General features: G+C 44.0%; 2 protein-coding genes across 4 annotated transcripts in view; one reads left to right on the forward strand and one right to left on the reverse strand.

The window, feature by feature from the left end:
- Window positions 1-90: 90 nt before the first annotated feature.
- On the reverse strand, window positions 91-1772 carry LOC128745161 (dolichyl-diphosphooligosaccharide--protein glycosyltransferase 48 kDa subunit-like). The gene is made up of 2 exons (XM_053842174.1): window positions 1499-1772; window positions 91-1434 (listed from the first exon to the last, which is right to left on the reverse strand). Exons 1-2 carry the CDS (start codon window positions 1647-1649, stop codon window positions 245-247), a joined length of 1341 nt encoding a protein of 446 aa, XP_053698149.1. The 5' UTR covers window positions 1650-1772; the 3' UTR covers window positions 91-244.
- Window positions 1773-12883: 11111 nt separating this feature from the next.
- LOC128745160 (leucine-rich repeat flightless-interacting protein 2) overlaps window positions 12884-25715 on the forward strand; it is a 134248-nt gene continuing 121416 nt past the window's right edge. For all 3 annotated transcript variants that reach the window (XM_053842169.1, XM_053842170.1, XM_053842171.1), the window contains exon 1: window positions 12884-13809. The gene's annotated coding sequence lies outside the window, so the exon portion shown is untranslated. The remainder of the gene's footprint in view (window positions 13810-25715) is intronic.

Below are 25715 nucleotides of genomic sequence, written 5' to 3' on the forward strand. Positions count from 1 at the left end.
TATGGAACCTACGGATCAAACGTGAATTGTTCCAGAATTTTTCAACAAAACAAGTAAGGTTAATTGCACAGCAAGATTCTTAGCATATAAAAAACAAATCAGGAATTTACTATTCTATTCAGCAGTTTAATCAATGTTTCATCGTATTCGATATTATTGAATTTCCGTAAGCTTAAACTACGAATCTATACCTAGTACATTAGTTCGGCCAAAATGAAGAAACGGCTAAACGACACATTCTTCCTTACTGGCTCTTTTTGTCACTTCCACCCGTTTTGCCGCTTGGTTTTGCGGATGCTCCGGACGATTCGTCCTTGTAGTGTAAGAAAATGAAGGAAAAAAGGAACACACCAACCATCATCGAGAAAGCACTCGCATAGTACGGATAGGCGCTCGGAATGAATCGCTCATACTGCGTGTGCGTTAGCGGGCGAACCGAAACCTGCGTTGTCGAGTACAGTTGCGTATAGCCGATTCGGTCGTAGTTAACCTTAAATTGATACACTCCATATACGTCGGGGATTTTGAATTTGGCCTGGTAGCGCCCTCCTCCAATCGACTTAAGAGTGGTTCGAACAAATGGATCGATTCGCACGAACTCCAACTGAACATCGTTTGCTTGGAAAGGTTTCCACTTGCCATCATCAGCCAGGGTTTCGATGTCAATAGTGTAGACGACCGGCTCGGTAATTGTGTAGGACGATGGAGGATGGGATTCTCCTTCCTTGTGGTGCTGTACCGATCGAACTCTAAGAACGCCATTTTCACCAAAGACCCACTTACTGATGGCAATAGAAACATCCTGATTACCGGTCCGTTGCACAGGCGAGAGGAATGCTTCATCAGAAAAAAAGTATAACGAGCCAGAGAAAACTACTCGAGCGTTGTTTCTAGCTTGCAGGGCAGCTATGAGCAGTGTGCCTTTGCCTACAGCATGCGGATACTCCTTTATGGGTGTATCCGGATTATAACTATAAGCGCTACTATCGGCCGTCAATAGTTGCAAAACCAACGGGTTCTCTTTATCAGCCAACAATCCAGTTCCACGATACAGCAATGGACCCACTGTCTTCTTTCCGACAATGATTTCCGAATCGATCAAATTCTCTGGTGATGCAACTATTAAAGTATGGTCTCCACTATCGGAAGCGTCAAAGTTCAAATGATCTATCACTGCAGCGTTCTCTTCATCCACTTCAAATCCACACTCGGAAGCTAGTTCGCGAAGCGCGTCACCAGCACTGGAGCTACCCGCCGCTAGAACGTTGCCACCATTGTCGATGAATTCCGTAATCGCTTCAACGCTCAAAGATCCGCCGAACTCTTCCACAGAAGGGGCGAACAGAATCAAATGCTTATAGAGAAACTCGCCGTACTTCGAAAGCACCAAATTGGCATCATCCGCTAGCTTGAAGGTAAGCTTATATCCCCTTTCTGAAATAGAAAATTAGGACACGTCACACCCAGCCTGAGCCGGCAGATCATTTTTGCTTCTAACCTTGCAAACTTTTGAAAAAGATTGAGTGCGTTTCACGTATGGCTAAGTTATCCAACAGCACAAGCGTTTCACCCGGTTGAGATACAACCGGAACAGGTGCTAGCAAAAGCACAGCACTCCCCAGGAGCACAATAGACCACAAATATTTCATTTTGACAGTAACAGTAATCTTTGTCCGGTGTCGATCGATTTCGGCGACGCTACTTATTTTTTCTTGCGTGTTTCTGTTCCTCAGTTCCTGTCCTGACAAAGTGACGATTTGGCATTGGCACTGACTGCACCAGACCAGGGCACAGCAAAGCGTTAACAAATGTCATTACAGCGGTGACGTTTAATGTTTCAGGGGTGAACAGAGCAGTTTCCGAAACTGGAATAAAACATCACTATATTGCCCTTTGCATTGAAAGTTGGATTTTGACCACACTTGTTCAGTCACACGTTTTGTAGGTGAGAAAAGTTGCCAAAATTTCGTGGTAAAAACCCAAGAATCTTGGTTGATTCTAATGCTTACGTAGAGTTGTTATCGACCCTACGAGTAATATAAAAATAGTTTCTAAATACATAATTCCGCGCATAATTCATAATTTGAACAAATATGCAGCATACACTCAACCCCCGCTAATATGAAAAACAGCTCGTTCAGATTGGGCGAGTTCATTTTTAATTTGAATATTTGGTAACTCTATTCATTTTCACATATGCGCACACCCCATCGACATCTGTATATCGAGCTTCAGTAAACGTCAGCGACAGCATGTCCTGGGCTCAAAATTTGACAGCGGGCTCAAATCAGACTGCTGGCAGTTGAGTGAAACGCAGTGCTGACATGCTATCTCATTTTTGCACACACGAGATGTTGGCGGCGAAAACATGGTTGCCTGCCGATGGGGTGTATGCGCAAGACGCGCACCCTATGAACTTGTTGTTTTGATTTGACGAAAACTAACGTTTTGAAAACATTTCAAACATGTACGAATTCTGAACGTTCGGTTTGTAGAAGACGAAATTGGCTCGGCAGTTTCGACTAAAATGGTCTATTTTGATTACTGGAGAGAGGTGAGTTGCGTATGAGCTATATTGCCAAAGCTCCTGAGCAAGAGGAAACGTATTAAGATTTTTTGCTTTTTTTTAATTGACCGGTCAACTTTAACGTCAATTGTGTGTGACGCTTGATCGGTTTTTAATGTGAACGCATTCATACCACCGGGGTACAGATTAAAAATGTTCAGATTAAAGAAGGCCATACCAACGGGGGTACACGGTATATGAAATAAATGAAAAATTAAATACTATTTGCTTTTCCTACAACTGATACTGACGCCACTGCTAAATCAAATGTCAGCTCAGATGGGAGAGTTGTAAGGGCATCTTCTACGGTGGTCTATATTTAGCACCCCATCGACATCTCTATATATGCGGTTATTTACATAAATTTTCATCCTGTTGCGGCGGTAGTCCGCATCGTCAATCACCGCAACGAGAACAAGGAAAGGTGGCCAAATATTTTTTTGGTTTATATGTGCAATTGTTACTGATGCTTTAGCAACTAAAACTACCGTAAAAAACTTCTTTTAGCCTCTTACATTCAAAAATCTGTTTTATATAAATCATAAGTATAAAAATTGGTGTAAATAGTTACAAAATTTAAGAAGTACGGAATGGTGATGCAAATATTCAAACAATAGAAATTGATCTATTTGTATGGCACCTCTGGACAAAAGCACTTCCTTCAATATTTGGCGAGCTCAGCATTGGGCGATAATGTATCGATATAACTGGTATCGACATTTGTGGACGAAATCTCGATAGTTTTTTTCGAAATTGTATAGTTAATTTCGGCATGCATATAAATAAATATATTGCGCTCTTCACACTCAATTGGACTCCACAGTTATTAAGTGCAACCTTCAAAGCTGTGACGAAAAGTGTGCTACTGATAATATCGCTAGTAATCTTATATCGATAATACCATCAAACTTTATCGTCACGGAAGAATATCAAAAATTGGAGGGTTTAAAGTGAACTCTTCTTCTTGGCTTGTTATTATTTTAACATTTTTGTTCTATTTCTTACGTATTTTTGCCTATACTGTTATATTATCGTTATTAATTATTAACGATAAGAAAACTTTATCAATAATCGTTATAGATTTTGATCGGCATTTCCCATCATTACAACTCTCCCATCTGAGCTGACATTTGATTTAGCAGTGGCGCCAGTCCACCAGTTGGTGGAAAAGCAAAAAGTATTTAATTTTTCATTTATTTCATATATGCTGCATATTTGTTCAAGTTATGAATTATGCGTGGAATTATGTATTTAGAAACTATTTTTATATTATTCGTAGCGTCGATAATAACTGTACGTAAGCATTAGAATTCAAATAGGAATCAACCAAGATTCATGGGTTTTCCCACGAAATTTTGGCAACTTTTCTCACCTACAAAATGTGTGACTGAACAAGTGTGTTCAAAATCCAACTTTCAATGCAAAGAGCAATAACAGTTCTGTAAATGTTAACACGCTATACGGAGTGTTATAAAATAAATGTAAAATTCAGATCGTCACGTGATGCGAGCAATTTTGCTGATTATGCTTTCAACTGAGTATATGTATCGATATGTGAAAAATATCGATATTCAATTAACGAAAAGTCGTCAGCTTCGCTCATTACAGAATTATTTTGATAGCTTGCTATGAACTTTCCGAGAATGAAAAGATTTCTTGCAAAGCACAATATCTATATCGAGCTGCAGTAAACGTCAGCGACAGCATGTCCGGGGCTCAAAATTTGACAGCGGGCCCAAATCAGACTGCTCGCAGTTGAGTGAAACGCAGTGCTGCCATGCTATCTCATTTTCGCACTCACGAGATGTTGGCGGCGAAAACATGGTTGTCTGCCGATGGGGTGATATTTAGATCAGAGTTATACCAAATTTGGACCAGCGAAATTGAAAACAGAACTGGCGAAATGGTTCAATTCAGATCAATCCCCAGCGGTGATGCAAATATTTTCTGTTGCGAATCGACAAAAGGGTGCATGATGTAAATAAACCAAAGGATGGTTCGATTTCGCCTTTTCGTTTGTTTATGCCAGATATGAGAAATGCAACTCCAAGCGATAACATCGAAGCAATTTTAGTTTAGATGAATTCTCGCGTCACTTTTCATTTCGTCCAATGTAACAATTGTAAACATATCCGGTTTATCACAACAAATTATTGCTCTTTTTAAACTCTATGTTATACAAAAACACCTGCCCAAATAGAATTATTTTGAGGTGAAAAAATTAGCATTATCAAAATGTCCAATGTGTACATTCGAATTACGAATGACTGACTGTTACTTCGGTCGTTCTCATCTGATGTCCAAAGTGCAAAAAAAAATCAAAACAAACCCAATCTGTATATTGGACGTTTAGCAAGTGAAAGTTTTTTTTCGCATTATTTATGCATTTTAAGTGAAACAAGCGGTCTAATAATGAAAAATAACCTCGAAAATAGCGTAGCACGGCAACGCACGTATTTTACGGTGATCTCGCTTAATTTATGTGCAAGAGCCTGGAAAAATAAAACCGTCCAAAGTACAGCATGAGATGGTAAACAGTCCAATGTAACTTTTTCCATAATAAACCAAAACTGCTTAGTTTTAATTAGATTTTTATAATCTCCGTTAAATATTGAATGTTATTATTCATCAACCACGTTGAGTGAATGACTAAAAATTATTTCATTTTGAAACAATTTAAAGTTCAATTCGAAGAACTTCGATCTCGTTTTTCTCAATATGGTGGAATTGTTACATTGGACGAAATCAAAAGTGACGCGAGAATTGATTAATGTATTTCACAATCGGTCTACTGAAGAAATGGCGATGGCTTTATAAACTTCACCATATTCATTTTTTTTCGTGTCATATGCTACTCCCCCGTACCTGTAAGATTTAAAACAACCTTCGCGCTGTTCCAAATCCAGTCAGAAATAGACCAAAAGTTATACGAGTTGTAAAAAATTTACAACTTCGCTCTGGTATAAAATTAAATTTACAACACCGGTGCGGAAACGTTTTTCTGTTTGGTCTAAAAATTTGGACCAAAACCAGCATTTGGATCACCGTAGAAGATGCCCTAATGATGGGAAATGCCGATCAAAATCTATAACGATTATTGATAAAGTTTTCTTATCGTTAATAATTAATAACGATAATATGACAGTATAAGCAAAAATACGTAAGAAATAGAACAAAAATGTTAAAATAATAACAAGCCAAGAAGAAGATTCATTTTAAACCCTCCAATTTTCGATACTTTTCCGTGACGATAAAGTTTGATGGTATTATCGATATAAGATTACTAGCGATATTATCAGTAGCACACTTTTCATCACAGTTTTGAAGGTTGCACTTTATAACTGGGCAGTCCAATTGAGTGCGAAGAGCGCAATATCCAAAGTATATTGAGGTGCTGCAGGCACAGAGAACAGACATTCATCTTAATCTCACGGGATGTGTACAAACTATACCGCCATTTTGAAAGTATGTGGTAATGCTCCCGTTAGGCGGCGCTCGCCTGACAAACAGGAAGAGATTTTTCATCAATGCATGCTATAACCAAAGCGTTACAAAGTTGCTAAGGTAGCTAACACATTGTTTACCTATAATCAAACAAATCTTAAACGTAAGTAAACAACTTTTATCGGAAACGATAATTATTCAACAAGGGGTTTCCAGCAAGGCGTATTAGTGCGTAGTAACCAGAGGTTACTTTTGTAATCATTTACGAATTAATTAGGTAATCAAAGGTAATCAGTAAAGTAATCAATGATAATCTTAAGTAATCATTGGTAATCTTGATTAATTTTTAGTAATCACAAGAGATTGATTAGTGGTAAACGGAGGTAATCAGTAAAGTAATCAAAAGTAACTTTTTTCTATGGTGCGTAGTAATCACTGCTGTTGGAAACCCCTTGTTATTCAATTATGAATTTTAAACCGTTGCTGTAAATTCCCTTTCTGTAAATCCATTATAGAATGATATAGAATGTTTGTAGAATGATTCTAGTCATTTTCAGAAAGTGGACATATCAGACGGAAAAGCTAAATGAAAATGTCTCCCGCAAACACAGCAAATTTCTGCTTTCCCTTTCAGTTCGCCTGCATAAACACTACCCAGGTAACCAATAAGCATTAGTATAAGCAGTAAATCAATCGTTTATTAGCATCCCTGGCGTTTTATACTGCAGGTTGCTGTTTATCAGCCTTTTGACTGCATAACTGTTGTAAATTGGCATCCACAATTCTATTTAAAATCTTCTTGTCGGTAACTAGCTGCCAATAAGCATTGCCAGCACTATATGAGGGCTGGCAGTAAAGTAGCCGCTTATTTTGCCAAAATAGCATTTAAGTAGCGTTTAAGGCAACTTAAATGCTTATTGGCTTGCATTTAAATTGCAATGGAAATGCTTATTGGTTACCTGGGTAATTCACTGATACAAAATGCTAATGAATCCGAAGCGCGAGTTTAATAACAAAGAGTATAATTAAACGAGGATCTTCGAGCAACCTGGTTCTAGTCGTCCTCGTTTCGACAGGTTTTCCGGAAGGTGCTCTAAGAAGGGTACTGCCGGTGCCGCCGCGGTGTGATCGGCAGTTTTAAATGAAAAAATAGGACGATCAAATGGAAAAAAAAACTCTAAACACGTTATTCCGGTAGCTTTATGTGGGTTTTAAACTCCTTGAAACAAGTAATTCTTCAAATGCGTTTTTATCGCCAGCTTTAAAAAATATATTTATTGAACAAACATAAACAAGCCGTTGCTAGAGCACCTGATATTAGAGTTGCCAGTAATTCGAATATGTAAAACTTAGTACAAGATATTGAATAATTGGCAACATGGAAGTAATATAACGGGTGCACCTTGAGAGAGTTGTCGCTAGTGTTTTGTTCAAAAGTTTACACACCATTGGAAAGAAATTTTATATGAACATAAATGTCTGTTCTCTGTGCTGCAGGTATTGGACTATCGAACGTTGTATCACAAAAACAGACCTCATAGTCCATAGACAAGTATTGGCGCTGGCATCGCTGGTTATTTACAGGTTATGTTCTGTTTTGCTTTGTACTGTACTACAAATGTCAAACTTGTTTACTTTTAACTTGTGCAGATCAATAACAATCATACAGCGTTGGTAGGTTAAACACACTTGAAGATTCTTCTTGCGAAAACTGGTGCGGAAACACTACGTAGTCAGCTGCAGACGTGGCTGCTGATTATCTAGACGGTAAGCGGGTCCGGCGGCATCGTTTTATAAGTCTGTTCGAAACAGATTGAGTCCCGAATGGATGCGGACAAACTGCAAGTGCTTTCAATTGTCGAGTCGATAACGTCCTGCACCATGATTTGCAGCAAATTTTTACCGGTTAACTGATACATAATTTCAAATATACGACAAATTAATGTGGACTACCGCTAACTTCATGCGCTGTTGTTTTTTTCATCATTAGGGAATTGGTGAAACTTTCTACAATTGAGCGCTGGATCGTACTTTCATTTAACCGCAACCCAATCCAGCTTTCCACGAGCGATAATGGCGGATATTGAGCACAAGTGGGCACAATCTTTTGACATGCATTGGAGGAGCGTCGAGTTCGCCCCGACGGAGTTACTATGGATACATTCATGATTGTTTGTTGTTCGAGTGTAAAAATGTAAACATTGTTTAATTTTGCAGATAAACGTAAACGTAAACATAATTTTGACACTTGTAGCTCAGAAAGTGCTGGCTGCTTGCTGAAGATGATTTCCCAGGAATACAATGGGCACACTATACCGCCACTACTTGTCTAGAGGTATGAGGTCTGTTAAGTAAAGCTAACTAATGAAAAATGCATGTCTTTTTTTCGGGAATTGAACCCGCCATCTTTTGATCCATAAGCACTCACCGTATGATCCGCCCCATTTGCATCTGCAGAACAGACAGTGAGAATTTTAAACCTGAAGCCAAGCCCGCCTAGCGTGAAGCAGTCGATAATGTCGATAACTGACAAACTTTTGCTGTCAGCCGAATTGCGAAATTCTATGATCTGACACTATGTGTGCTGTGAGCCGAAAGAAAACTTGGTAGAAGTTTGTAAAGCCACTTTAACACCCTTAAGCAGCCTTCAAGTAGTTTGAAAGCTGTGAGTCTAATGAAAGCTTCCACTCTACACTTTAACACCTTTAAGTAGCCTTAAAACGGTTTGATGTTTATGGCTGTTTAGAAGCAGATTGTTTAACAAAAAATCCGCTGTTAAGCTTGTTTATCAGCTTTTGGGAGAGAACTGGTTTGAAAAACTTAAAGTGGCTTAAACATCGCTTATTTAAACACCATTTGAGTGCTTACTTTATGCAGCTTTGATCGCCTTGAATCAACTCGTAAACAGCCATTGCTCTTGCAATTCAGCTACCATTGTTACTTGGGTTAACACAATATGCGTTATAATCGAATAAAATGAATGATTACGTTTTATTTTATTTAATAACACATATATTCGCAGCGAGTCAGGTAAAACCACCCCTTCGACATCTCTAACGAGCTGCAATGAACGTCAGCGACAGCATGTCCTGAGCTCAAAATTTGACAGCGGGCCCAAATCAGACTGCTGGCAGTTGAGTGAAACGCAGTGCTGACATGCTATCTCATTTTCGCACACACGAGATGTTGGCAGCGAAAACATGGTTGCCTGCCGATGGGGTGGGTAAAACACTATGTACACTATTACTAAGGTACGGCAAACGCGGCATGTTTGTGTTCGTAATATGCTAAAAAGTATAGGTGTGTTAAGGCCCGCGCAGAATTGGTACTTTGCGGTTGCGTTTGCGTTAATCTGACAACTCACCCATACAATTTGACAGATAATCTGTCAAATCTACGCAACCGCTACTATAAAGTACTTATTCTGCGCGGGCCTTTAGTGTCATCGTTGTACGGCACAATGTTTATGCTTTTTTTTATGCCCGTAGAAGAATAGGGCGAGATTGACGTCACCCTTGCTGTTTACATTATTTGCGCTGCTAACACAAACGGTGCGTTGTTCCACACCTCTACTACTTCACATCGGGTAAAACCACCCCATCGACATCTCTATAACGAGCTGCAGTAAACGTCAGCGACAACATGTCCTGGGGCTCAAAATTTGACAGCGGGCCCAAATCAGACTGCTGGCAGGTGAGTGAAACGCAGTGCTGACATGCTATCTCATTTTCGCACACACGAGATGCTGGCAGCGAAAACATGGTTGCCTGCCGATGGGGTGGGTAAAACAGTAGTCTGTAATCAATGTGATATACAGGTGTGGCAATGTTGGTTAAGTGGTGTTAGTGCAATGAAGAAATTTCATCATGGTGTGGGTGGAATCGTAAATCGACCAATCACGATGAAGCGTGACGTCAAACTCCAAAAACAAACCCCATTGTCCGATGCGGTTTGTTTTTGTAGTTTGACGTCGTTTTCTGATTTTTCGCTACTACAGTGGGCCCCCGTTCGTTTGAACGATTCCTCATGCAAACTAACGGGGTTAGTTTTTAATTTGAACAACTAGCAACCCTAAATATGCTGAAACTTGTATGAACTGGCCGCCCTGCTCTTTGTTATTGTTTTGGCGGTTTGATTTAATTGGTAGTTGCAAGCAGCGAATATTTTATTCTCCGATCGGATTTCTATCGTAATCGCTGGGAAACGAAATGTGAAACTGATTAAACACGCTAGATCAGTACAAACAAATCGTGTTTACGTGCATTGTCTGCGGAAGAAAATGATGCCATGTTAAGAATGACATTTGAACCATTTTTAATTTGGACGTCGTGCAAACCAGCGGGGTACAAATTAAAATATGTTCAGATTAAAAACGGTCAAACGAACGGGGGTCCACGGTAATACCATCAAATGCCTTCATCTGTCACACCTTTTTAAACCTCATTGGCCTGTAATGGTGACCAGGGCTTGAAAAGGGATCGCAAGTTGAATGTGACTGCCGTGAATGCGAACTTTCCGCATTCAAACTCCGCTTTTTGAACGATCATTTGACTGTTTTTCTTATCCAGTCAATCTGCCGCTTGTGCTGCTGCCGTCTTACAATTGGGTCCTAAAGCCCTATGTCGTTTTTAGCTTGAAACGATGAGGTTAGGGTTAGGAACACATATTTTAATATTTAATTTTATATTTTTAGGCTATTGCCGTTAAAAACCTTTTTTTTTAATTTTGTGAAATTTTTACACAAAAAATAAACATTTGGGCAACCTTATATAGACAAACTATAGTTGTGCATGGTTGTGTCAAGCGGTGTCTAGACAACACGAATTATAAAAAGAAACCATAGTATGTCTTGAAATGTCACGGAAAACTTTTTGTTTACCTTCACGCTCATGTGATAGTGTGTCAAAAAGTCAAAAGTTGCAAAGTCAGGAAATGGCTTGGCAATCGCGACCTAAAACCAGAGATGCCAGAAGTGAAGACATGTCTTCATTTTGAAGACATTTTTGTTACAAAAAAGTGAAATGTCTTCGCTTGAAGACCTGTGAAGACATGTCTTCACCATGCAATTTAATTGGGCGGAAAGCCGAAAGAAGACAAATGAAGACATTTTTTCTTGATTCGTGAAGACTTTTCAAAAAATCACCTGGCATCCCTGCCTAAAACATTTTCTGAGTTTACAGCTCATTTTCCGGTTCCGGTCATCTCAGTTTAATTAAGGCCTTTGTCAAAATCAGCAATAAGCGTAGTGACTGCACTTGGTCACAGCGTGGATGACTTCAGTTTTCGGATGCAACACCCGCCATCGAGATGCGACCGTGTTTGGTTAGAAACGCACAGAAATTTTTGGTCAGCCGTTCGCCCTACTGCTGATTCACATCGAAGTAGCAGAACATACCAATCTGATTGATAATACGGTGCCAGTTTCGGTTGGCGTTTTTTTTTTCATACTGTTCTGCGGGGTCGATTGTACCGAGATTATACTGTTGGCCATCAGTTTGACATCGTTTAGTCATTCTTAGCGCAAACTAGATTTGGACAAAGTCTAGCACCGTGAATCGATGGATTGGAATACATTGCCCGAATTAAAACTTTTATCCGATAACTAGTACAAATTTGATGTTCCACTTCCTCACGACCAGCAAAACGCAGACAAGCACAAGAGACAACTGCGAAGCTGTAACTGTCAAAACGATCAGCTGCTCTAATGTCAAACCAGAGTTGCCAGTGAGAAAAAGTCATCATTGTTGCCAGAAACGTGTTATTTTCGTTATGTCAAGGAAGATCTCTAATGTCAAGGGAGAATAAATTACAATATTTTTGTTTTTTAATTTTTTAGTGCTCTGCATCTTTTTAAAAAAGAAAAAACTATACTCTGGTAGTCATAATGGGAAGCTTTATCGTTCCTTCTAAAAAAATCATCTTTTTATCACAAATTTTAGGACCCAATTCATGCGGCATCTCAGCAAAAGCAAACAGTCAATCTCCCGTTTTGCTTTGCGCTTTGAGAATATAAACTGCAAACTGACTGGAAGCATACGGTGACGTATTTTTTCGTTTCTCTTTTTGACTCCAAATCGGCTGCTCACAGTAATAGTTTGTCACCCGGACGTCGGTCCGACGTAAGCGAAATATTTGTTTGTATTGGACGGAGTCCGACCGACTTCTCCATGCACATGTAGTGGTTGTTTTTTTGTAGTATTGAATACGATTGTGCGGTCGCTTTTCGTTAGCGTGGTGATTGCCAGTCATTTGACTGTTTTGCAGTCATTCGCTGCTCCAAACGGTAAAGGCAACTTGATCGAAACGAAAATGTCAAAAAGTTTCAGAACGCGTTCATTCTGTTGCATGCATTCGGCGTTTGACTGAGCAAACTGCCAGTTGTGTTATGCATAGCGTTCGTATTCCACCTCTAAACGGACGGTGTGAACTTGAATGCGCGTTGGTGTGACTGCGGTAGAAAAAAAGGATCGGTCGAAGCCCTGATGGTGACATTTTGACGTCACCGTGGTATAGATTTTCAATTCAATTCTAGATAGAATTAACAAAAGGGCGAATGTCACAAATGTAAACAAAACGGGTGAGAGTTATTTTTTGCTGATGGACCAGCATGGGAAAATCAACCCTCACTCGGTTTGTTTACGCTTGCGACATTCGCCCTTTTGTTAATTCTATCTTCAATTGTACCAGCTTGTTCAGTACGACAATAGCAACCCTGGCATTTTGCATGTTGCATAAAAAATTGACAGCTCTTTTTCAATTCTCGCTCTCTCATTTTCACTTTGCACCTTATACGTCACTTATCCAATCATCAGTTAACAGCATCCAAAACACATACAACGTTAGTGAGCAGCCAGTTCTGTCTTTTCGGTTTTGGTTTCTCAAAAATGGCATCAATTCATACGTCCGACGACGAGTCAAGAGTGGAAAATTTAGCTAACAAATCAGTAAAAATTGCATTTTAATTGCACCAAACGGATCGACATTGTTTGAATATCATGCAAACACTGACTGAGAGTGAAAACAAATCGATTTACTCAAAGGCTGTAACCTTGCGGGCGTGGAATTTGTGTAATTCTGAGTTCCGAATTTAAACTATCGAAGACGAGAAATCCCATTGCTGCGAAAGTGTGTGCGAGTGCGAGTGGTAAAGCTGCGAAAGAAGACAAGTAGGCAGCAGAAACACGTACTCGGCAGGCTGCCTGAAAGTGTTGCTTGTTCAATGCGGGGGTAGAGGAAGCGAATTGATCCGGTGGAGTGTGTATGAAGGAAGGCGTAAAAACGGAGGATTTTTATCGATCGTTCGCGTTTTGTTTTTCTGTTTTTACCTTACGGAAAGGCCAGTGCAGCAGCACCTGTCAGATTAGCTAGGCTGGTCTGAGTGGCTGCTCGGGTCCGGAAGCTAATAATATCGGAAAGATTCCCGGAGCAAAGTTGAGTGTGTGCGACAGAACTAACGCGAGTGTAAACATTCCTTGTATAGCAGGTTGTGGGGAAAGACGGTGGGATCGCCGCCGAGAAATGTCAAAATAGAGCCGCCGCGGTGAGAATCGGTCGATCGTGCGAAGGGAGCGTTATTTTCGGTGTGTATGCAAATTGTGTCATGTAGCCGTACACAGTGGCAGAGCATGTGCTTTGAAAAATTGAATAAAATTTGTCTTGTTAAACTCGTTGCTTGAAAGGAAGTGTACAACAGTTAATTGTCGGCTAAAAATCTCGACTTTTCTGCGGAACACTCTGTTCCGGACACCGGTTCACCAGGTATCGAACGATACGGTACGAAGGAAGTTTGTATGCGAAAGGTAAGTTTTTCTCGGTTTCATCGAATGATTGTAGCTGGCAAAATAGCCAAGAAAAGCAGCAATTTTCAATTAGAAAGGCCTCCGAAAGTTATTAATATTGATGCATGAACAGAGGGTATAGCTTGGTGGTCCCCATCATCAGGAAGGGGTTAAGCACAACACTATGGAGCAAACGAAGAAGAGCCCAATTATCAGGTTTGATTGCTTTGCCAGAAGCAGCAGAATCCGTTCGGAATTACCCCCGTGTGTGGTTGGTTTGTCGGTTGGTCAACAACAGGGGATTTCATTGGTTTCCTCGCATTTTCGCCCCAGATTGTTCCCCGAGGAAGTGCAAAGCTATACGAAAACCGTGCGAGGTTAAGGACCTGTGAACCTTTCATTTTGATGTTAATTGAAAAGCTGAACCACATCGCAACATATCGGGCCGATTCCATTTTATTCCTTCTAATTTTTTTTTCTATATTTTATGTGTTTGTGATTTTATGATAATCTATATAGCCGTTAAAACGCTTAGTAAATTTAATCTATCTATCTAATTAATCAAGGCGTTAAATAACTTCTGTAACTGATATTTCTTGCCGTCTTGTAAAGGCTTTTTTCACATAATTGTTGAATTTTTTGTAGCTGGTTATTCCATTGATTCCCATCCTCCTATTTTAGGGCATCAGTGCTCAAGGCCAAAGTTTAATAAAGGCTATCAACCTCTCTAAACTTTCCTGGTGATTCAAATGGACTAGGGAATATAGATGACATCATCGCTTACCTTCTTGTAGGTGGACGTCCATGCAGCGTCAAGTGGGGATCTTCGTTGATTATGACCACGACGTCGCGCTTCACCAAAAAGATATTTTTCACCTGAAAGTGCTGATGGCGCCACTTACACTTCAGGGCGATTACCTGCTAGTCAGACACGTCCGGCCTCAACTGACGCTTCCGCATAAAAATATCTGTTTTAGTCCATTACACCGTACTTCGTCACTGTTTGGCCGATTACTTCTATCTCCTGGGCTAAACGCCAAGTGGTCACCTTGGCTTCCGTTCGAGGCACTCGGCTTTCTCCAGAAGGGGTGTTGTCGGATGCCGGATCAGCCTATACCTGGCGGGCACGGAGTGTCTCACAATTTCCAACCTGTATGCTCCGAGGCGAAGCTGACAGTACGAACAAAGCATCGAGCGTAGAGGTTTGACTGTTTTTACCATGGCTGCCACTAATCAACTGATAACACTGTCAATTTTTTCTGTACATACTTAGTAAACGTACTTACTTATGTGTCCAGAGATCTCCACTGCTGACGATTACCCGCCATGGCTTTTACCTGTCGCCAGGACAGGTTCTCGTCTACAGCCCGGATGTCGTTGGCTAAGCTCCGTCGCCAGAAGTCTCTGAGTCTGCCTCTTCTACGCTGTCCTTGTGGATTCCAGTCGAGTGCTTCTCTGCAAACCTCGTTCGCTCCTTTCCTCAAGGTGTGTCCGATCCACTTCCACCTACGTTCACGAATTTCTGTAGCTATCGGCGGTTGATGACACCGACGATGGAGTTCCTCATTGGATATCCAGTTATCAGGCCACCAGGCACGAATGATTTATCACAGGCACGGGTAATGAATACCTGCAGTTTTTGCGTTGTTTCCGCTGAAGCGCAATAGGACTTAAGGGAAATTTGTCAACTAGAATCGCCATCAGGGCTCTCCAGCGACGCTTCCGTTTGCCATTCCGTTGACGTCTGTGACAGCGACAGAAGTTCATTTCATTCCATATCGTTAGTGTGAGAACACGTTTTACCTGATAATAAACTTAAATATTATTTTGTGTTCCGGTATGCCATGTCAGCAAATCAAGTTACAGTTCCTCCCAATCCAGACATGATTCTGTACTCGTTGGCTGAGAATATCAAAGAGTTCTTGTACGACATGGAAAATAATATCACATTCACTGCGTGGTATGCTAGATACAAGGATCAGCAATACAACAGATATGTCAGCTACATATTTCCCGCTGCTCCGAAGGATTTTACATTCCAAAGTACGGTGTCGAAGTTGAAGGGACTTTTCGGCACGAAGGAGTCCACCCTCAAGAAACGTTACAGTACTCTCACCGTCAGCAAGGCAGCGACAGAGTATTATGTTTCTCTTGTCTATCGTGTCAATAAAGTTTGCGTGGAGTTTGAGTTATCCAAGTTTCAGGACAGTCAAGTGCTTAATGTTCGTGTGCTGTATAAAGTTAGAGTGAAATGCGGACGTGGGCATTACATCGCTAACAAAAATCGAAGACGATAACGACATCAACCGCGGATGACGAAAATGATCAACCTTGAAAGCGACACAGCGATGATTGAAAAGCGCGTCGGTTAGGTTCAAGCCTCTAAAAGGCAATATGCAGTCCCGAAAGTCATTTAAGAAGCGGCCCATAGAATCACAGAAGCCATCTTTACTGGGGAAAACGAAACATTCCAGCTACTCCTTGCGCTGGGATGCACTTTGCAAAGTACTGCGTTTTTAAGAGCCCAGTTGGCTTCCAGGTCCGATGCTGGTCTGAGTCATACTACTGAGTCGTCGTATGTTGCGAAGCTCTTGAAGTCAATAAGATCGTAGCGCTAGCCCCGCAATTCCCCTATACTTTAACAGCTGACTGCGAAGACTGTGGTATAAAAACAGCAGGTCAAGTTGCGATAACGGAATGTAGCACCTAGGCTTTACTTTTAGATGTGCCAAGAGCAAACAGGTTGGTCACAAGGAAGGATATTGCTCGAGCGCAAAACGATGCTCATAACTCATTGAAACACCAGCCACCTCGTTTCTCTACCAATACCTTCATTGCATCGGTCAGCAGCGTCGAATACCAGCGTCGATACGTACAGCTCAATCTCAATGGAACCCCAGTGTGCTTGCAACTTGACTTAGCATCTGATATAATGATCGTGTCCGATTGAATGTAGAAAAGAATCGGTCAGCCAGCAAGTCAAATAGTCAAGTCTACGACGACAGAGCAGGTGAATTTACGGTGCGAGTTTGTCACCGATGTTGAGATCAACCATACAACGCACAGTTGTCGAATTTTCGTTTCTAGGCATCCATTAAATCTCCTGGGTATCGATCGCATCGACAATTTTCAGCTTTGGTTATTGTCTATAGATAAATATTTCGCTAAAAGAAGCTTGTTCGCCTGTTTTCCTCCTAAGAAGGCCGATCTCGTGCGCTATGTTACCAACGACGGAGGAAGAACTCAATCGACTGGTAGCTGTTCCAGTCCAAATCATTTCGCCAGTGGAGTATTCCGAATGGGCTGCTTCAATTGTCGTAATACGGAAGGCCAACAGGAACGACCGCATTTGTAACGACTATTTGATTGGGTTAAACGATCGTCTTCAAGCACACCAGTACCCTCTTTCATTGCTACAAGACACTATCTCCAAATTGTCTAATTAGCACTGTGTTTAGTCAGATTGGCTTATCAGATGCTTTCCTGCAAATCGAAGTGGATGAAAGCTGCCTACACCTACTCACCATTAACACTCATTGTGGTCTGTATCAATATAATAGGTGCCCCGTGGAGTCAAAACTGCGCCAAGCGTTTTTCAGCAATTGATGGAAACAATGATCATTCGGTCAACAGCAAATCCGGTGTTTGGGTCATTTCTTAGATCGTCACGGTCGCAGGCCAGATCCGAGAAAGATTCAAGAACATGTCACAGCCGAAAAACATCACGGGGGTTTGTTCCTACCTAGGAGCCATCAATTGCTACGGAAAATTCGTTCCGATTTCTCAGGTAATTCGTATACGATTTCTCAGGTTCCCATTAGACCAGCCCCTCAAAAACAGATCAGCGTTTGTATGGACAGACAAATGTCCGCAGATGTTTCGTTTGACAAATTTAAACAAATTCTGCTATCCGATCCCTAGCAACGAATTATTGATGCTAAAGATCGGGGCAACAGCCACAAGTACCTACGATGGCCACGTGAAGGTGTTTCAGCAAGCTTCTCGGGCGCTGACATCGGTAGAGCAGCAGTAGTTTCAAACCGATCGGGAAGGACTGGCAATAATCTACGCAGTTAGTTACCAAATTTCATAAGTTCATCTTCGTAGAACCGTCTCGAAACCGAGCATGCGCCGCTGCAGAGGATTTTCGGGTCTGCAAAGGGGATTTTACGCCGTCGGCAAATATGATATCAAGAAAGTTATTACTTGTTGAAAATTGTAGCTGCGTTTAACATTACTCAAACATCTATTTTGAAAATGTGGTGTGAAAAAACATAAAACTGCAGTATGATTTAGGTTACGTAATATACGGGGTCATCGTTTCCTAATGTGAAATGTTTACATCCCTCCCGACAAAAGCCGGTCAGTTGATTTAATTGAAGAACACATCAGCGCCGTCCGTGTGCTCTGCAACAGGGCCACTCAGGGTGACACTGTGTTTGTGTGCGGCGATCGCAATCGATCTCGCCTTGCATGGCGCAAAGACGAGAACAGTACTGTTCCTAATAACTTGTCGTATTTATCGCCAGTGAATATAGCATTGGTCGATGGGATGAGGAAGTCCATCCCATGAATCAAGAAAAGCTACAACTGAATAACAACAGTCGTTCTCTAGATCTAGTTTTTGTCTCTGAGACTAGCCGTACTGTTGTTACCACTTCGGACAATTCCCTACTACCTGTAGATCTTCATCAGCCTCAACTAGATATTCGCATTAATGTTCGTGGCGAAATTCGCTCGCCATGATTGTCGCTGACTCAAAAAAGTTAAACAGCTCCTACGTTCCTGGACAGGACGGAACGGCTGTGTTAGTTCTTTTGCTGAGTGGCCGCTAATGCATTTTCAACCGATCATTCAACCTGGAAGCTGTCTTACGTGTTTCCCGTGTATAAAAGTGGTGATCGTCGTGACTTCAGGAATTGCCGTGGGATTGCTAACCTTCCCGCTGCTTCGAACCTGTTCGAGATTATCGTCAGCGACCGTATTCTACAAACCACGAAGTCTTATGTCTCCTCTGACCAACATGGTTTAATTACTGGCAGATCCGTAAACCATAACTACAAACTTGTTAGACCTTACTGAAAGAACGCTTCATGTCAAACACCGTCTAGGCATGTCTTAACTTTTTGTTAATATATCTGGCGTTCCGCAGAGAGCAATTTGGCCCACTTTTGTTTGTCATTTTCTTCAACGATGTTGCATTCTCACTTATAGATGCAAACTAATTTACGCCGATGATTTGAAAATTTACCTAGTAGTGGCGGAGATACTCATCGGAATAGACAACTGTCGCTTGGGTCATGGGTTGGACAGTAGGGAAAGCGCTAAAGTCGAACCGATCGGCGCTAGAACTCGCTTAGGATGAATAGTGTTCGAACCATGCTCTACAGTTTCTCAACCATCGACGAACTTCAAGGCGCACCACAGCTTCCACGTGTGGCCGTCCCCGTACTGCTAGCGGAGAGACGCAGATCTTCACGATATCGTAAAAGCATGCTTGTCTCTGGGCAGCATTGAAGTAACGAGTTCCGTCAAACCACTGTTACCAAAGGACAATGAGCGACAACTACCAACTACTTTGACGGTGTTTTTTTTTTTTTTTTTTTTTAACGAGTAAATCTGCAATCAGACACCTGAGAAGACAACTCAGGGAGTGGGGTTTGGTATCCCGACCCCCCTACTGGGGCGTGAGGATCCAGACCCACTAAAACCCTACTCGAGTCTCCAGCCTCAATCCCCCCTGGAACCACCTTATCGGTATTACTTCAGGGAGGGGCTATTGTGCTTAACGCACGCTCTTAGATAACTACTGGACTATGGTAGTTGGGCTGTTTATTCGCCGTTGATCGGCTTTCCAGCGGTTTTGTAGCTCAAGTACGATCTGGGTAGCAGCCGCATTGACCGCACCCCAGACGTCCGAGCTGGAACACATCCTTTGGACTAAGTTATCCGGAGTAGTGTCCTGTCCGCTAACTGCCATCATGTTGCTTCTCACGCCCGCGAAACGAGGGCATATGAAGAAAGCATGTTCTGCAGTTTCCTCAACGTCTGCGCATTCGGGACACTCGGGGGACTCCGCATGCCCAAATTTGTGCAGATACTGTCTAAAACAGCCATGCCCTGACAGAATCTGTGTCAGGTGGAAGTTGACTTCGCCGTGGCGCCTGTTGACCCATCCGGATAGTTCCGGGATAAGTCTATGTGTCCACCGGCCTTTTGTGGAATCAGACCATGCCCGCTGCCACGTTGGTTGAAGCACTCTACGTCCTCGCTGATGATGATACCAATAGGCATCATACCCGCTAAGACGCAGATTGCGTCATGTGAAACTGTGCGGTACGCACTCGCCACTCTTAAGCACATGAGACGATAGGTGCTTTCCAGATTGGCTAGATAGCTTTTGGTACCTAACGCCGATGACCACACCGGCCCGCCATACCTGAGTATGGACTGGACCACGTTGGCTAAAAGCCTTCGCTTGCTGCCATATACCGCAGAGCTATTAGACATCATACGAGACAATGCCGAAATAGCTGTGGAAGCCTTCTTGCAGGCATAGTCGACGTAGTTCCCGAACTTGAGCTTGTCGTCGACCATGACTCCAAGGAGTTTTAAGAACCGCGTTGACGAAATAGTGCAGTCCCCGACGCTGATATTTGCTTGCTGCACCGACTTGCGGTTGTTCACCACGATAACATCCGTTTTATGATGCGCTAGGTCCAGTTTCCTGAATCGCATCCAATCTTCAACAATGCTTATAGAGTGGGCAGCCGTCAACTCTCTGATAGATTCACCGTAGACTTCCAAGGTGATAGTGTCCGCAAAGCCGACAATCACCACCCCTACCGGGAACTTTAGCTTCAACACCTCGTCATACATGACGCTTCACAACACCGGGCCCAGTATGGAACCTTGCGGAACCCCTGAGGTGATTGGAACGCATTTCTGACCCTTCTCCGTGTTGTAGCATAGCACACGATTCTGGAAATAATTTTCCAGAATTCTGTACAGCGACACCAGCACTTGGACGTTCCGAAGCGAGCTGGCTATGGAGTCCCAGCTAGCGCTATTGACCGCATTTCTCACGTCGAGCGTGACAACTGCGCAATTACGAATACCTGTCCTCTTGGGCTGGATTGCCACCTTGGCTGTCTTAGTGACAGACAAGATGGCATCCGCCGTAGATTTGCCTTTTCGGACGCCGAATTGGTTCCTTGACAGACCGTTTGTACCCTCCGTGTACTGTACGAGTCTGTTAAGGATAACCCTCTCCAGCACCTTGCCGGCAGTATCGAGTAGACAGATCGACCTATATGACGAGGGGACACCCGGAGGTTTTCCCGGCTTCAGCAATAGGACCAGGTTCTGTCGCTTCCATCTGTCCGGGAAGTGGCCAGCTTCCAGGCATCTTCATTACTGCCCCGAATAATTCGGGAGCCTCTAGAATATCCGCTTTAATGGCCATATTCGGGATACCGTCTGGCCCCGGTGCCTCGCTCACCTTTAGGGATTTAGCGATATCAATGAGTTCCTCGTTCGTAACCGTCACTTCCTCCCCGACCTCCAAACCGCCGTCGCCCACGTTACTTTGTATGTTCGGCTGGGAGGCCGACCATCCTACGCTATGGTCTGAGATACTGGAACGTCGGCCGTGGGACTACTCAGCGGCCTGGGGCCAGGGCCTTGGCTCGCTGCGCGGAAAGAGGCCCTCGATGATCCGCTCCAGCATCTCCGGCGATTGCTCAGCGGGTGCCATCACACCCTTGGTCTTTGCCATTACGACCCTGTAGGCATCACCCCACGGGTTCGCATTGGCACTAGCACATAACCTTTCAAAGCAGTCTCGTTTACTAGCTTTTATCCCGCTCTTAAGCGCTGCGCGTGCAGCAACAAGTGCTACTCGACATTCAGCCCTGCCTTCATCCGAACGAGCTCTTTGCATAATTCTCCTCGCACGAAAGCACGCTCCGCGGAGTTCCGCAATTTCATCTGTCCACCAGTAAGCCGGTGACCTGCCATACCTGGGTCGACTTTTCCTAGGCATGGTAGCGTCACACGATCGCGACAGTACCTCAACCAAATGATCAGCGTTCGGATCGGGCATACCGCGATCACCGCACTCTCCGGATCGCTTCCACAAATACTTCGGGATCGAAGTATGATGTCTTCCATCCACGGGTGGTTGGAGTGTTGGCCCTACTCGCCGCCTGCCGCCTCGTTATCTGACCGACACCATAGCGGAGCGCCTGATGGTCACTGTGAGTGTAGCCATTATCTACCCTCCAGTCTCCTATCAGACCAGGACTGCCGAAAGTCACGTCGATGATAGACTCCGCACCGTTACTACTGAAGGTACTTGTGTTGCCGACGTTGGTCAGATCTACGTTAAGCTTTGCCAGAGCTTCAAGCAGAATCCGACCCCTATGGTTCGTGCGACGACTTCCCCACTCTACCGCACAAGCGTTAAAGTCGCCCGCCACAACCACCGGCCTTAAACCAGTCAGCACAACTGATACTCGATGTACCATCCGCGTAAACTGCTCGATAGACCAACTCGGCGGAGCATAACAACTGCAGTAGAACACTCCACCCACTTTGGCAACCGCAAATCCCTCGTCTGCAGTTGACACAACCTCCTGAACCGGGAACCTGCTTGTCGTCCATATAGCCGCCGTCGCAGACCTATCCGAGACCCAGTTGCCGTTTCCGGCAGGGACGCGATATGGATCCGAGACTATGGCAATGTCCACTGCTGACTCAGAATCTGCTTGGTGTAACAGCTGCTGTGCCGTGCTGCAGTGGTTCAGGTTGAGTTGTGTCACTTGCACTATGAACGTGGCTTAGTCGCCGGCACACCGGCCGGGCACCTTGGACCTCCAGTTTCGTGCTTTGCGTCCCGTTTACCGGTACAGATCAGGCACTTGGGAGGCCCCGCGCCGTCCTTTGCTTTATGGCCAGCACTGCCACATCTCCTGCACAACTGGCTCCTATCTGGCCCCTTGCAGTTCCAGGCTTTATGTCCGTGCTCGAAGCACCGGAAGCAAGCTTCCGACTGCTTGGACACGCTCAGTAGGCATACCGACCACCCCACTTTTAGCCTAGCAGCTTTCAGGGCTTTGTTTCCGTCAGTAAGCGCAAGTCGTATGGTGGCTACCTGGGTCCCGGCCGGATCCTTGCGTAGGCGAACCGCCTCGGTTGCCACCACCACTCCACTTTGCTCTTTGAGAGCTTGTACGACCTCACGCACTTCGGTGATCTCGTCCAGGTTCTTAAGCTGGAGAGTCACTTCTGGTGTGAGAGCACGTTCCTGCACTCCGTCCCCGAGCACTCCTTCCGCTACGGACTTGTATGCGGAACTCTTCTTTGTGGCGTCCTTCTTTAACTCGAGGATCATATCGCCCGTGCGTGAGCGGCGGATGCTCCGTACGTCCGCGCCCAGATCCTTGAGTAGGGCGTCTCCTCTCATGGCCTTCAGAACCTCCGAGTATTTCGACTCGTCGGTTTTCAGGATAAGAGCGTAGCCCTTCTTCGCTCGCTTTCTTGCCGGGTTAGGTGGAGCGGTTTTTTGGAGATTCCCGCTGGTTCATCGGTTAGCTCTGCCAACCCGCTAGCCTGAGGGCTTTTACCGATCAGGCGTTTTTTCGGTCCGCCAGGGGTGCTATCCTCCGGGGACTGTCTCGGGCGCTTGGCGGATGCCTTACCGCTGCTGGTAGCGCTTTCCGTAGCCTCCTGGGCCGCGTTACGACACTCCGTCAACGGGCAAGCGTCCGTTTGTACTGCCTTCGACGCCTTCACGGTCACCTTCTTAGCTTCTCCTGCACGCGCCACGAGGTCTTTGTGCGTTTTGGTCGCTGCATTCAAGGTTCTCCGAAGCATGAGCAAGCTCTGCTTCAGGTCCTTGGAGAAATTGCCGCGACCTGACGTAAACTCGATTATTACATCGAGCTGCTGTGACGCTGCTACCACTTTAGGTACAGCGTCTCTATTTTTATCCATCGCCCTGATAAGCGCTGGGCCGTTCATCGCTGTGTCCGGCGTGGTAGGCATACCGCTGCCTTTGCCACCAACACTAGCGCTCCTAGTTGCATCCTTCTCCACCCTTGGTGGAGAACGCTGGATGCCTCCTCTAGCGAACGGGTTTTCCACCGTATCTACACTTGTTGTATTTTTGATTTTGTTTTCCATAAGAATCCCACGAGTTGAGGGGAAAGAAAAGTCCGCCACATCAGAGCCCCTCATAATGCGGTAAGGGCTGATTACTGTGGAGGGCGCTCTGGTACTCCACAGGCTCCGTTTGAGGCTGAGTATTTATAGAACCCCCCCCCCCACCATTCATCCCTCGGCACGGGTCGCATGACACCTTGGATTAGGGGTTTATCCATTCATGTTTTTACTTTTAGCCATGGATTATAGCTATTAAAACCATCCTCCTTTGGGGGCTTTGGACCCTCTGCTCAGGTTCTCAGTATTTTCAGGTTCATCGAACGTGCTTCTACCGAGATCCGTCATTTGCAGGCGGAGAGTTTACACTCAGCCTTCGCATGAGTGCCCCCTTCTCTGTCCGCATACGACCCTAGTTTCCACCGGTTGTCCGATTTCCACTAAGGAACGTATCCCGGATGGTACCACGAGGAGGTAGAGATAGGAGTTGCTAAATAAGAGGCTGTGGAACTTCGTGGTAGTTCTGGAGCGCATTATTCAACCATTTACCATCCTACTTTGACCTACTTTGACAGTGTAATGATGTACGTCTGCCAGATAGCAAATCGATGGCGATTGTCAGATTGTCAGAGAAATAGGTTCGGGCTTGGTATCTCCCAATTTTTCCGGAAGTTAATCCTAACAAACCGAAGAAAATGCGCTTAGTTTGGGACGCACCCGCTGAAGTCTTGGGAGCTTCTCTGAATTCGTGCCTGCTAACGGGACCGGATTAACCCACCTCCTTGGTATCCGTACTACAGCGTTCCGCATTGCCATCACAGGTGACATTCGAAAAATGTTTCTCTAGATCTTGATAAACGGGCTCAGTCGACATTGTTTGAAATTCTTATGGTGGAACGGAGAGCAAGACCGCAGTCTAGAAGTCTACGTTTCGAAAGTAATAACTTTCGATGCGACGTGTCTACCAAGCTGTGCGCAGTATGTAAAAAACTACAATGCGCAGCGGTTCCAGGAATAATTTTCAACAGCAGTCAAAGCAATAGTGAACGAGCACTATGTCGACGACATGCTCTTCAGCGTAGAAACGAAAGAGGTACAACTAGCAAAAGATGTCCGACCCGTGCAGGTGACTGCGGGGTTCGAAATACGGAATTGGCCGTCGAATTAGAATCGCGTGCTGCGCGAGCTGGAAGCGAATTCCTTCGAGAAAAGTTTGCATCTGTCAAGCGACGGATAAAGTTCCTGGTTTGTGGTGGTGTACTTTTTTTTATTAGATTATAGTCACTTTAACAGCTTCTGTCATTTGCCTCGGCGTGAGAGGCGTGAATGCTAATCACTACGCCGGGGCTGACCCCAAAGGTGGTGTACTGCGACCGATGCTTTCACCTTCGAGATATCTCCGGGAACCTACAACGAACTACTGCAAGGTAGCATCGTTTCAACGAAAAGACAGATCCTAAGCACGGTGATGAAAATCTACAATCCACTGGGGCTACAGGCATACAAGAGGCACGGCAAGCTACAAGCAAGAGAGGCTCCGCTGCAGTTCGTGTCGATTTCCAGTCCAGAACTACAAACAGTAGTCAACGGAGCTCGTCTAGCGATCGACGTTATGGAGACACACAAGCTAAATCCTGCGCAGCGGTATTTCTTGACGGTATTACGCAATGTCCTTTGTTGGCTGAATTCCGATCACCGGAAATATAACCAAATCGTCGCAGTGCGGATCAGCGAGATGCTGAAGTTGACGGAGACATCGGGATAAA

This window comes from Sabethes cyaneus, chromosome 1, assembly GCF_943734655.1.
Source record: "Sabethes cyaneus chromosome 1, idSabCyanKW18_F2, whole genome shotgun sequence".
In the NCBI taxonomy this organism is placed as follows: Eukaryota; Metazoa; Arthropoda; class Insecta; order Diptera; family Culicidae; genus Sabethes; species Sabethes cyaneus.

Excerpts from the sequence above, each read along its gene's own strand:
- LOC128745161 (XM_053842174.1), bottom strand. The coding sequence starts at position 1,649 with ATGAAATATTTGTGGTCTATTGTGCTCCTGGGGAGTGCTGTGCTTTTG. Across the intron at positions 1,435-1,498 it reads CTTTTTCAAAAGTTTGCAAG|AAAGGGGATATAAGCTTACC; the intron begins GTTAGAAGCAAA and ends TTTCTATTTCAG.